The sequence below is a fragment of the Gadus macrocephalus genome, chromosome 1 (assembly GCF_031168955.1).
Source record: "Gadus macrocephalus chromosome 1, ASM3116895v1".
Taxonomy (NCBI): domain Eukaryota; kingdom Metazoa; phylum Chordata; class Actinopteri; order Gadiformes; family Gadidae; genus Gadus; species Gadus macrocephalus.
Window position 1 is genome coordinate 23,217,359 of NC_082382.1, and position 12,598 is coordinate 23,229,956.

At 47.7% G+C, this 12,598-nt stretch overlaps 2 protein-coding genes and 1 long non-coding RNA gene across 3 annotated transcripts in view; 1 reads left to right on the plus strand and 2 right to left on the minus strand.

Moving 5' to 3' along the window:
• Positions 1-4,358, minus strand: part of lamb2 (laminin, beta 2 (laminin S)) — a gene marked incomplete at its 5' end in the record, with an annotated part of 29,730 nt that extends 25,372 nt beyond the window's left edge. The window contains 3 exon segments of the mRNA XM_060060230.1: positions 718-791; positions 3,278-3,413; positions 4,161-4,358. Of these exon segments, the coding sequence (XP_059916213.1) occupies positions 718-791; positions 3,278-3,413; positions 4,161-4,358 (408 nt within the window).
• The window catches only part of LOC132463270 (troponin C, skeletal muscle-like), a 376,397-nt gene that overhangs the window by 327,720 nt on the left and 36,079 nt on the right, over positions 1-12,598 (plus strand).
• Positions 11,299-12,117, minus strand: LOC132463325 (uncharacterized). The gene is made up of 2 exons (XR_009527010.1): positions 11,960-12,117; positions 11,299-11,879 (listed from the first exon to the last, which is right to left on the minus strand). It is a non-coding gene; the product is annotated as an uncharacterized LOC132463325 (long non-coding RNA).

Genomic DNA, 12,598 nt, shown 5'->3' on the forward strand with positions numbered 1-12,598 from the left:
AGGGGTGAGAGGAGAGAGGGGGGAGAGGAGAGAGGGGGGAGAGAGGAGGGGAAGGAGAGAGGGGGGAGAGGAGAGAGGGGGGAGAGAGGAGGGGAAGGAGAGAGGGGAGAGAGGGGAGAGGGGAGCGAGGGGAGAGGGGAGCGAGGGGAGAGACGGGAGAGGTCAGCACCACACAGGTAAGGTATAGTCACGGACGTACTCAGGAGTCACTGAGATGGATGGATGTACACATATAGAGTGGTTGTTTGAAGAGGGATATCTTGGGGTCGTTTCTCAAATATTTTCCATTTATTTCCCTATTTTTTCCCTCTTATAATTGTAGTTTATATTACCGCCTCACTATTTTACATTAATGAAGTTCATCTTTTGCTATATTCAGAGGTGAACAACTGGATTTAGGCTCCGCCCCCCTAGTGTGCCTCACCAGGTCAGGGTCACCAGGTCAGGGTCACCAGGTCAGGGTCACCAGGTCAGAGTCACCAGGTGACCGTTGAGGAGCTCCTCAGACATGTTCATAAGTAGGGTACATCCTCTTCACATTGTGAAGATGTCCCTGGAGGAGTGACGACCCGATAGGGTCGTCTAGACTCATAAACCATAAGGAGAAGCTCTTATGGCGGATACCCGTGGTGGACCTACGCTACAACGGCTACTCAACACAGAAGTATTACTTTGGGGTCAAGGGTCAAAGCTCTTGGGTCAAGCCCTGAAGGTCACCTTGAAGGTCATGATCAGGTGGGTGAAGTGGAACTCCGCCTCCAGATCGAGCTGGAGAACCACATCAGACTTCCCTAGAGAGAGAGAGAGAGAGAGAGACAGAGAGAGAGAGAGAGAGACTTTGGTTATTTTGTTGCAATAGAAAGTCACTTAATATCTGATTAGGACAATGCATGTGTCTGTGTGTGCGTGTGTGTGTGTGTGTGTCAGTGAGTGTGTGACGATCCTGGATGATTCAGCAATAAGCACACAGACACACACACACACACCCACACACACACACACACACACACACACACACACACACACACACAAACACACACACACACACCTGCTCCGGTGGAACAGTGTGTGCTGCCGACCGGACGAGCGTTTCCCTGATTAACACGCATGTAAGACAAATGACCCTCTGTGCCCCTCTATCACCACGGAAACGCCATGCCATCGCCATGGAGACAAGCATAAATAGACAACACTTCCTGTAAAACACATGTGGAGCATCTTTGTGTGTGAAGATTCAGAACTGGACAAGTGAACTTTGTATCTATCAGTCTGTCTGTCTGTCTATCATTTTTCTCTCTCTCTCTCTCTCTCTCTCTCTCTCCCCTTCTATCTATCGGTCCTTCTGTCTGCATGTCTATCATCTCTCTCTCTCGTGCGCTGTTTAGCTCTCTCTCTATTTATCTCTCTTTGTATCCCTTCAACTGTTTCTCTTTCTCTCCCCCTCTCTCTTTTCTCCATCCATCTCCCCCCTCTCCCTCTCTCTCTCTCTCTCTCTCTCTCTCTCTCTCTCTCTCTATTGCTTGTTTTGCTGACTTTCTCCTTTTATTGCATTTTTCTTTGGTTCTTTCCATGGTAGTCACTGTTTTCCTCACCATAAAATCTCCTGTTTACCACGACTCCTGCCAAAACGCGTTATGAACAGAATCCCCCCCTCTCTCTCTCTCTCCTTCATCTCTATTATCTCTCTATCACCCCCTCTCTCACTCTCTCTGCTCTCTCCCTCTCTCTGTCAGGTTGCCATGTCGAGTGGGCACTCTGTGATTAAACCAATTCGCAGCTGTATCTGGTTCCTGTGTGTGTGTGTGTGTGTGTGTGTGTGTGTGTGTGTGTGTGTGTGTGTGTGTGTGTGTGTGTGTGTGTGTGTGTGTGTGTGTGTGTGTGTGTGTGTGTGTGTGTGTGTGAGTGGGTGTTGGTGTTTTTTTGTGTTAATCCTATCACCAAACCTCCAGTGGTTTTGTGAGAGAAAGCATAAAGATAAAGGAAACAAGCTAATAGAGAGCTGCTGTTTGTGAGCCTCTTGTTCTTCCCCTGTTCTCCTCCTTCCTGCGTCTCCCATGTTTCTCCTCTCTCTCCTCCCATCGCTCCCCATCTCCTCTGGATAATAACAGGCCTCGCATTAGGCTGAGGCTGAACAGCTGCCTGTGGTCTGATACCACAGACGTGCTAGCTAGCCCGGTTCAATCTAGTGGTTTGGAAAGTGTGGAAGCAGCATCAGAAAGTGTTGTTGAGTTAACTCTTAGCACTCTCTCTTAGCACTCACTCTTAGCACTCACTCTTAGCACTCACTCTTAGCACTCACTAAAAATGTTCTCATGTTTTCTCGATAAAACTAACTATGAATAAACTGTTGAACGAAGGCAGATGTGATAAGTAGCAGCAGCGGTAGTGTTAGCAAGATTGTGATCAAGAATAGTGGTATCGTAGCTGTGGGTTGTGTGTGTGGGTCGGGGGGATGGGGAGGGGTGTGGGGTATGCGAACAGTATAAGTGCAAGCAGCAGGGTTAGCAGTAGCAGCATTAGCTGTAATGATAGCAGTTGTGGTGGTAGCTGTACTGTTAGCAGGATGGTCAGCAGTAGGGGCAGTAGCTGTAATGATAGCAGTAGCGGCGGTAGCTGTACTGTTAGCAGTAGCAGCGGTAGCTGTACTGTTAGCAGTAGCGGCGGTAGCTATAATGATAGCAGTAGCGGCGCTAGCTGTACTGTAAGCTGTATGGTCAGCAGTAGCAGCAGTAGCTGTAATGATAGCAGTAGCGGCGGTAGCTGTACTGTTAGCAGTAGCGGCGCTAGCTGTACTGTAAGCTGTATGGTCAGCAGTAGCTGTAATGATAGCAGTAGCGGCGGTAGCTGTACTGTTAGCAGCAGCGGCGGTAGCTGTACTGTTAGCAGCAGCGGCGGTAGCAGTACTGTTAGCAGTAGCGGCGGTAGCAGTACTGTTAGCAGCAGCGGCGGTAGCTGTACTGTTAGCAGTAGCGGCGCTAGCTGTACTGTTAGCGGTAGCAGCGGTAGCTGTACTGGTAGCAGTAGCAGCGGTAGCTGTACTGTTAGCAGTAGCGGCGGTAGCCGTACTGTTAGCAGTAGCGGCGCTAGCTGTACTGTTAGCAGTAGCAGCGGTAGCTGTACTGTTAGCAGTAGCGGCGCTAGCTGTACTGTAAGCTGTACGGTCAGCAGTAGCGGCGGTAGCTGTACTGTTAGCAGCAGCGGCGCTAGCTGTACTGTTAGCAGTAGCGGCGCTAGCTGTACTGTTAGCTGTACGGTCAGCAGTAGCGGCGGGCCCCACCGTTCTTGGACTGCCACCAGGACTTCTTGCGGTGGGGCTTGAAGGTGGTGACCACGTTGTCGATGCGGTGGCTGATGGTGTTGTAGACGGGGTCGAAGGGGCGCCGCGAGTCACACGAGAAACACTTCTTATCATCCTGGGGAGACACGGCGTGATATGCATCTTCTATCCTCATTATGTGGTGTGGTGATGTGCTTTGGCAAGTTGTTTTCTGGATCCGAATCAAAAGGTTTAAGAACCGCTGATGTAGAGTAACCAGCGGGTTGATGACTAATTCAGGCTGACAAGTCTAGAGTAGGGTTCTCTAGTATAGAGTAGGGTTCTCTGGGCTAGAAGAGGGTTCTCTAAGGTTCTCTGGTCTAGAGGAGGATTCTCTGGTCTAGAGTAGGGTTCTCTAGGATTCTCTAGGGTTCTCCGTTCTAGAGTAGGGTTCTCTATGGTTCTCTAGGGTTCTCTATGGTTCTCTAGGGTTCTCTGGTCTAGAGTAGGGTTCTCTAGGGTTCTCTGGTCTAGAAAAGGGTTCTCTAGGGTTCTCTGGTCTATAGTAGGGTTCTCTAGGGTTATCTAGGGTTCTCTGGTCTAGAGTAGGGTTCTCTAGGGTTCTCTAGGATTTTCTGGTCTAGAGTAGGGTTCTCTGGTGTAGAGGAGGGTTCTCTAGGGTTCTCTAGGGTTCTCTATGGTTCTCTAGGGTTCTCTGGTCTAGAGTAGGGTTCTCTAGGGTTCTCTGGTCTAGAGGAGGGTTCTCTAGGGTTCTCTGGTCTAGAATAGGGTTCTCTAGGGTTCTCTGGTCTAGAGTAGGGTTCTCTAGGGTTCTCTGGTCTAGAATAGGGTTCTCTAAGTTCTCTGGTCTAGAGGAGGGTTCTCTAGGGTTCTCTGGACTCACCTGCAGGTGGCTGACGATGCAGTAGGGTTCTCTCTTGCTGAGGCCGCAGGTGGACGAGGCCTTCAGGCTCTTCTCCCGGCCCACCAGCAGGTCTCCGGTGGCGGGGTAGCAGCTGCCCTGGGCGCAGCCGTGGGCGTGGTCGGCCTCGTAGGCCACGGCGGCAGCCAGCGCTGAGGGGGGGGGAGAGGGGCAGGGAAGTTAGGGTAGGAGTGAAAACAGGAAACAGGAAACGGTACGGTGGAGGGTTCTCAGCCATTGAGCGGCCCTCATCTTTAAGGCATCGTTATCGTTAGACTTGGAGAGTCAGAGATCACATCACCTCAGGCTCCCCATAAAACCACACATTTTATATTTGACGCACACATAAATACTCCCTCATGACATTTGAAAGATCTCCTCTCCCTGGCTCCCTCAACCTCCACCATTACCCCCACCCATACCCCAACCTATACCCCAACCTATACCCCCACCCATACCCCTAAGTACACCCCAACCCATGCCTCCACCCAAAGCCTCCGGTCCTGCAAGGCCCCTTCCTCCAAAAACTCTCTCTTAAAGCCAGAGGTGGAAAGAGTACTAAAATATTTTACTCAAGTACAAGTACTGTTACTCTGTTGAAATTGTACTCAAGTACGAGTAAATTTACCGGTCAAAAAATCTACTCAAGTAAAAGTAAAAAGTTAATAATTTAAAATGTACTTTAAGTAAAAGTAAAAAGTTACTTTTTTACAATCAGTGTTTTCTGCCTCTACTGTGATGTGCAAAAGCCCACCTGGGAAATCGAAAGCCCACCTGGCAAATTCCCATTGTCATTGTGACACAGCACACAGTGCTCAGTCAATGCACACAACAAAATTGCATTTATGCCTCAAGGCCAATTTCCACCGGAATCGGCACGGAAGCGCCACGGCAGCGAAGCGGCTGTGTTCCGTACTGCAATCCCCACTGGAAGCGGCACGGACACGTTCCGACAGATGGCTCAAGACGTGAATAATTATAATAAGTATTCATACAATATTATTCACGAGTTATATTGAAACCATATATATTATAATATACATTATAATATATATACCGTATTTAATGGGTTATGTCATGTGTATGGTTGATTATAAGGTAGGCCTATGTATACATATATATTATAATATACATTATAATATATATATATACATAGGCCTACCTTATAATCAACCATACACATGACATAACCCATTAAATACGGTAGACCTATGATTTCTAGATGTCATGGCAACGTCCACTCGCGACACTGGACTTGCGAGGCATCGACGCAGACTTTCATTTCTTCTTTGCCACTGATTAGCTATTGATACCATACCATAGATAGACTGTATAATATATAAATACCCTGTGAATTGCATAGGGATCGATGTGAGCTCATGAATATTCATGCGCAAAGGCAAACTGATTGGCTGTAGTCGTGTTCTGAGACACGGCAGCGAACCGGCAACTTTCAGAAATAGAAGAGACAAGTATCGTAAACGAAGTGCCGGTTTGGGGACGGTTCCGTGCCGTGCCGGTGCCGTATCCAGTGGAATAGCCTACGTTCACTTGAATGGTTTCTATTATTTTCGGCGAGCGATTCGCTGCCGTGCCGCTTCCGTGCCGATTCCAGTGGAAATTGGCCTTCACCCATCCAAGGGAGCAGCCCCAAATGGCAAAATGACTACTCACGGTAAAATCATTTCCAAAACACATTTCTTTTTATTTAAAAAAGTGCTACATAAACTACATAGTGCTACATTCAGCAAAAAGTGCCATCATCGTTTGAGTGAGAGACAGATCGTACGCGCACACTCTTTATAAAAGAACTAGGTTCTAGGCTAGAATTCTAGAGCTGCCGGCGCGCAGGGGCACAACGTTCAGTTTTTTACATCCCATAATTCATTACCAGAACACGTTTTTTTGGTTTCAGTGAGATTTTTTTTTACTCAGTAACGCTTGTGCTGTAAAATGTACCGAAGTACATCACTCCAAAGAAAATGTACTTAAGTAAAAGTAAAATTACACATTTTAAAAAGTAGTTAAAAAAGTACAAGTACACAAAAAAGCTACTCAATTACAGTAACGCGAGTAATGTAATTCGTTACTTTCCACCTCTGCTTAAAGCACACCTTTTTTTAAATGTCTTTATTGCTGTTGTTGTTGTTGTTGTTGTTGTTGTGAGTTGGGTGGTCTCATCCTGTTGTGTGGTTCTTGTGGTGTTTAAGAGGGCTGGGTTTAGTGATACCGATACGAGCTGGCCTTAACCTCACACCTTCCTCTAAAGACTGAGTTACGGGCTGGTCCACTGCATCCCCGCTCGGTGTCATTTAAACGGTCTCCATGGTTACCAGGAGAGTGTGTTGATCCCTCCTGTCCATTCTCAGAGGCTGACCTATGGAGCAGGGCTCTGTGCAGGGGAGGACTCCCTGAACAGAGGGGGGGGGGAGACACCGGACCCTGTCGATCCTGACCACCACCAACACCACCCTAATCACAACCAACCCAACCACCACCACCACAACCCCTGACCACCACCATCACCACCATGCTAACCAGAACCACCACCCTAACCACCTCCGTAACCAACACCACCACTACCATCATCACCTCCACCCTAACCACCTCCGTAACCAACACCACCACTACCATCATCATCAGCATCACTGGCCTAACCAACACCATCACCAGCCTTACCATAGCTACCAGACTTCTGCCCACCCTAACCATGAGAGCCACTACCACCACCCTAAACACCCCCCTGACCACGACATGTGTGTGAAGTGAGTGGGTGGGTGTAAATAATCTTCATCACAACCAACAGTCACCAAACATTCCACAGGAAGCCTGGAGCCATCCTCACACCCGTGTGTGTGTGTGTGTGTGTGTGTGTGTGTGTGTGTGTGTGTGTGTGTGTGTGTGTGTGTGTGTGTGTGTGTGTGTGTGTGTGTGTGTGTGTGTGTGTAATAATAACTATGTGTGTATTCCAGTCTGTGGCCTGGTTGTCAGACAGCCAGCAACAGGTGCTCCAAATCTGTCCTGCGATGACTGAATACTTTCTTCTGAGGAGAAACATGTTTCATTAACATCCACAGATACCTGATACCACACACACACACACACACACACACACACACACACACACACACACACACACACACACACACACACACACACACACACACACACACACACACACACACACACACACACACACACACACACACAGCTAAAGGTCCCACTGGTTTGATACAACAACACGATTCAGTAAGCATTGTGTAGTTTACTCAGTTCTCCAAAGATTCTGGAAATCAAGCGACATCAGTCTCATTGGACTCTGACCGGACACACGATACGTTGTGTTGAAAGCGGCGCGTTAGCGTGTAGCTCCGACGCTAATCTGCGCTTCACAATAAGCGTTTTACAGTGGGAATAATGAGATGTAACCTGAGGATGAGAGAGCTAGTAGAGCTAGCAGGACTAGCCGCGCTGACTTGGGGTCCTGGTCAGAAGTCCACAACGTAACCTGAGCCCCCGAACCTAAAAGAGAAACCTGCTGCGTCTCAGGCTTTAGTCACCTCCGACCCTCGCGGGGGAAAAATAGACATGAAAGTGTTTCTAGTTAGCTGGGTAAGTGTTACTAGTTAGCTGGGAAAGTGTTAATAGTTAGGTGGGGAAGTGTTCTACGTAAACCGTGAAGGGCGATGCAGTTTAACCAAGCAAAACGATACCAAACAGTTTGGTTTGGTTAAACTGCATCACTTTCACAGCTAACTAGAAACACTGTTTCACTGTAACGTCATTACACTGTTATACTGTATCAGTGTTATACAGTTACGCTTTTACACAGTAATGTGGTTACACTTTCAAACTATTACAAATTTACATTGAAAAAAAAGAAAGAAAAAAAAGTGTTATATAAAAATTAACATTGTTGCACGGTAACTTGGTTACACTGTTATACTGTAACGTGGATACAATTTAACGTTGTTACACTGTTACAGTGTTTACAGTGTTACGTGGCTTCATGGTAACACTGTTAACACTGTTACACTTTCTATTTAGAGATGTTAACCACAGATCATTCTGATACATTATGATACAATGTGATTCATGACTGGGAACCTACTGGGAACATGTTTCACACACACACACACACACACACACACACACACACACACACACACACACACACACACACACACACACACACACACACACACACACACACACACACACACACACACACATCAAATGGAAACTCAAATAGAGGGAGAAATCTGTCAGTGAAATGCCAAAGAGAGAATGAGAGGAAGAGAAATGAAAGAGAAGGAGGGTGTGAGAGGGAGAGAGAGAGTGAACAAGAGGGAGAGCGAGCGAGCGAGAGAGAGAGAGAGAGAGAGAGAGAGAGAGAGAGAGAGAGAGAGAGAGAGAGAGAGAGAGAGAGAGAGAGAGAGAGAGAGAGAGAGAGAGAGCGAGAGAGAGAGAGAGAGAGAGGGGGAGACTTTGATGTGATAGAAAACATCCAGCTACTGGATGCTACTGGATCCACTCGACCATTGGCCCACACTCAAAGATGTGTGCGTGTTTGTGTGAGAGGCGGGGGAGATAGATGCGGAAGTCTGTTTTATCTCTGAGTCAGAGTATCTCCCTCTTAAGTTTGTAACCGTGTGTGTGTGTGTGTGTGTGAGTGAGTGAGTGAGTGAGTGAGTGAGTGAGTGAGTGAGTGAGTGAGTGAGTGAGTGAGTGAGTGAGTGAGTGAGTGAGTGAGTGAGTGAGTGAGTGAGTGAGTGAGTGAGTGAGTGAGTGAGTGAGTGAGTGAGTGAGTGAGTGAGTGAGTGAGTGAGTGAGTGAGTGAGTGTGTGTGTGTGTGTGTGTGTGTGTGTGTGTGTGTGAGTGTGTGTCTGATAGTGGTTGTTTGTGTTTGTAAGTGTGTGTTTGTGTTAGTGTTTGTCTGCAGCCTTTCTTTGAGGAACGATCAAGACACCAGACCTTCTGAGAGCTGATTGGTTCAGCCAGCGAGTAATAAACCCTGACCCTAAACCTCCTAAACCAACTTAAGTCTTATTAACAACACAGTCATCATCATCTGCAGGGTGAGCTGCCTGAGTGAGTGAGAGTCATTGGTGAAGGACAGTTAGGTTTTCAAAGTGATTGAAGATCCAGTTATCTTAGAGCCAGTTTATAGATTAACAAACCAGTTATATAGAACCAGGTTATAGATTATAAATCCAGTTATTATTGATCAAGTTCGTAGATAAACAATCCAATTATTATAGATCCAGTTTATAAATCAACAATCCAGCTATTATAGATCCAGTTTATAGATTATAGATAAAGTCATTATAGATCCAGGTTATAAATTATAGATCCAGCTATTATAGATCCAGTTTGTAGATTATAGATCCAGTTATTATAGAAAAGCTGTTTTTACCCATGACCCCGTTTTTCGTCTGAATATTCTTGTGACCCAACCTCTTACAGTTAGTTGTGCATGTGCTTCCTACGCATCGTTTCAACATCCGCCCGCGAAACCCGTGGAAGGAGTCAGGAGTAGTTTGCTGATGGCTATGAATGACCATTAGGTTTTAACAACTGGTCACTTAACATACCACATCTTTCTTATAAAAACGATGATCCTCAAATATCGCCATTTTATAAACCAGCATTCCCCCCCCCAGCCCCGATGAAGAACTGGGAGGCCGGCCGTACAAGGAGCGGGGAGCTAGGGGGGGAATGCAGCGGACAGCTGGAGGAGAGGGGGGGGGAGGGGATATCTCCAGGAATATAATATAATGGTTTGGACAAGTCTGTCTCCTCTCTCTCTCTCTCTCTCTCTCTCTCTCTCTCTCTCTCTCTCTCTCTCTCTCTCTCTCTCTATCGCTCTCAATCGCTCTCTCTATCGCTCTCTCTCTCTTTGTCCATCTCTAACCCTCTCTGTCTCTCTCTCTCTCTGTCTCTCTCTCCATCGGTCTGTCAGTCTCTCTATCTTCGTAGGTCTTTATCTCATGTTGTGTGTGTGTGTGTGAGTGTCCCCATGTCTCTATCTTCCTAGGTCTTAATCTAACGGTGTGTGTGTGTGAGAGTGTGTCTGTGTGTGTGTATGTGTGTCTTTATCTCATGGTGTTTCACTGACTTGTGTTGAGATCCTGGGCAAGGGAGTCAGAGATTTTCCAACCCCATGACACATTCCTGCAGACGCTATCCTACCTGACAGACACCACCCACACGCCACCCTAATGACCAGACAACCCCCAAACGTCCACGCACCGCCCAATCACCACCCGAGTGACGAGAGACCGCCCAAACCACGCAGACATGAGACCCCAGTAAGGAAACCCAGTTTCCTCTGAGCAAACCAGGAAGGCAATCAGCAGAACCAACAACCCACCCTAAACACACGCGGGCTCATGGGCACGACATGGCTTGAGTCTTGCACACACACACACACACACACACACACACACACACACACACACACACACACACACACACACACACACACACACACACACACACACACAAACAAACACACAGCTGCATGCACACACAGATGCACACACACACACACACACACACACACACACACACACACACACAAACACACAGCTGCATGCACACACAGATGCATACACACACACACACACACACACACACACACACACACACACACACACACACACACACACACACACACACACACACACACACACACACACACACACACACACACACACACACACGTCCTCAGAGCCCGACGTCAGACGCTTCTTTTACTGTTAACAAGACTTCATTACAGCAGCTGCCAACAACCATTGACAACGGCAGCGGGATATTAATAACCTGTCCTGCATGAAATACAACCCGGCCAAGGGAGTTAGGGGGCGAGGAGAGCCTGCAGGGACCCGGTAGGGATGAAGACCTGGCCTGGACCAGGACCCCATGGGGGGGGGGATAAGTTTAGACCCAGCCGAGAACAGAGACAAGCTCTTAATTTAACTCTCCTGGAAGACTTACATTCTTATGCTGTTTATGCTCTCTCTCTCTCTCTCTCTCTCTCTCTCTCTCTCTCTCTCTCTCTCTCTCTCTCTCTCTCTCTCTCTCTCTCTCTCTCTCTCTCTCTCTCTCTCTCTCTCTCTTATTTCGCTTATCAACAGTTCACTCCCAAACCAAAACACAATACTGTTCTCCTCCTACTCTCTTCCTCTTCCTCCTCCTGCCTCTTCCTGTCCTCCACCTCCCTCTCAGTCTCCTCCTCCCTTCTCCTCACCCTCCTCCCTAACCCTGACGTCCTTGACCACCCACTCATCATGTCACTCCTCCATCTTCCCTGTTCATGCAAGTATGTAATCGTATAACAGCACATTTCACTTTTGGTCTGTTGACCTCTAGATCCTCACAAGATGTGTTCAAATCAGACACCTGAACCCGTCCTGCAAGTCTAGACCAGCATCATCGTCTAGATACATAGACCCTAGATACATAGACCAGCATCATCATCTAGATACATAGACCCTAGATACATAGACCAGCATCATCTTCTAGATACATAGACCCTCGATACATAGACCAGCATCATCATCTAGATACATAGACCCTAGATACATAGACCAGCATCATCATCTAGATACATAGACCCTAGATACATAGACCAGCATCATCATCTAGATACATAGACCCTAGATACATAGACCAGCATCATCTTCTAGATATATAGACCTGCCTGCCAGTCTAGAACAGCATCATCATCTAGAATCTAGATGATGATGCTGTTGTATCTAGATTTTAGATATATAGACCCGTCCTGCCAGTCTACACCAGCCTCCTCAGCCAAATACAACCACATGACACTGACCAGACACCTTGTCCATTAACGTCTGACTCCACAGGTGTGGCCTGAGTTTCACTAGCTTTTGTCTGTCTCTCTGTTTGTCTGTCTGACTATCTCTTGTCACCTGTCAACGAGAATCTCTTGTCACCTGTCCAACCGAGACAAAACTGTGTGTCTGTCTGTCTGTCTGTCTGTCTATCTAGCTCTTGTCTTCTGTATTCCGAGGTATCTGCCTGTCTGACAGATAGCAGGCAGACGGGGCTAATCTGAAGCGAGGCAGGGGGAGACATCTGGACACAGAGCACTGAGTTTCCCAACAGAGGGCCGGTCTGTTTCCACGTCCGCAGAGGGCCTGTGAGCTCTGTGAGACGAGCCCGCGACACATGCTAGCTACATGAGCGGGGTCATGTTTCACACGGGACAACACGACACAGCCACTCACAGCCCTGACCCTCTCCCCAACACCGGCCTCTTCCGGGGGCCAGACCCGCCTCGATCACACCCCCCCCCGACCCAGTAGACCTGGCCATCACCGCCACCCCCACCCCCCACCTTAGTGAACCCCCGGATCCCTGGAGAGGGGGACCTCATTTGCACCACAATACGT